Source organism: Cyprinodon variegatus, unplaced genomic scaffold (assembly GCF_000732505.1).
Source record: "Cyprinodon variegatus isolate N-32 unplaced genomic scaffold, C_variegatus-1.0 Scaffold105, whole genome shotgun sequence".
Taxonomy (NCBI): domain Eukaryota; kingdom Metazoa; phylum Chordata; class Actinopteri; order Cyprinodontiformes; family Cyprinodontidae; genus Cyprinodon; species Cyprinodon variegatus.
Window position 1 is genome coordinate 1208816 of NW_015150558.1, and position 913 is coordinate 1209728.

A 913-nucleotide genomic window follows, 5' to 3' on the forward strand; every position below is an offset into this window, starting at 1 on the left:
ATAATAATAATAATAATAATATAGAAGACATGAAGACCGCTTCCTGGACGTCCCCACCTGGACGGGCGTCCCACAGCTGATGAAGCAGAAGATTCAGAGTCAAACTTACGGGATTGGAACTTGTCCTGACACAGACTCCCATCCGCCTGCTTCAGCTGGACTCGGACCCGGCCTCTGAACTGAACGTCCCTGTTCCACTCCCGGGGATGCATCTTGTTCTAAACAGAACCAGAACCAGGACCAGAACCAGGATCAGAACCAGGATCAGCTGGTGCTGGGTTTTTATCCAGCTGTGTGTGTGTGGGGGAGCGGGGTTTCGCTGCCAGGTTCTACCTCCATGTAGACGTTCATCCCTGCAGCCGTCAGCACGTCTCGAATCTCAGCGCAGGACGGGTTCTCCACCGCCTACAGGAACCACATGATCAGCAGCTCTCAGTCAGAACCACAAACAAACAGAACCATCTAATCACATCTAACGACCTAAACAGGAGAACCAGAGGGTTCTCTGGACCACGGCGCCTTCCAAAGCCCCACAGATCCTTCACCTTCAGCCTTAAATCCTGTTTTCTAATCTAGAACCACAGTCAGCCTGAACAGCATTAAAATGACCAGATCTAAGCTACAGCGGGGGGTGGGGGTCAGGTCGGCGCCGGTCCATTAAATCCAGAAGAGCAACCATGAAGAAGCTGGGAGTCAGGTGATTGGTCAGATGGTGACTCAAAGACGGGCTCTGACCTTCTCTGCAGGGATCCTGCGGCCCTCAGCCAGCGTCTTCTTACTGTTGATGTAGACGGGATAAACGCAGATGAACCTGAAACACACGTCAGACCAAAGACACGTCAGACCAAAGACACGTCAGACCAAAGACACGTCAGACCAAAGACACGTCAGACCAAAGACACGTCAGACCAAA

The 913-nt window shown here is 52.0% G+C and overlaps 1 protein-coding gene across 1 annotated transcript in view; it reads right to left on the reverse strand.

The window, feature by feature from the left end:
• srp19 (signal recognition particle 19kDa) overlaps positions 1 to 913 on the reverse strand; it is a 5538-nt gene that overhangs the window by 2125 nt on the left and 2500 nt on the right. The window contains exons 2-4 of the mRNA XM_015374561.1: positions 736 to 811; positions 334 to 405; positions 110 to 218 (exon numbers count right to left, since the gene is read on the reverse strand). Coding sequence (XP_015230047.1) covers positions 110 to 218; positions 334 to 405; positions 736 to 811 — 257 coding nt within the window. The remainder of the gene's footprint in view (positions 1 to 109; positions 219 to 333; positions 406 to 735; positions 812 to 913) is intronic.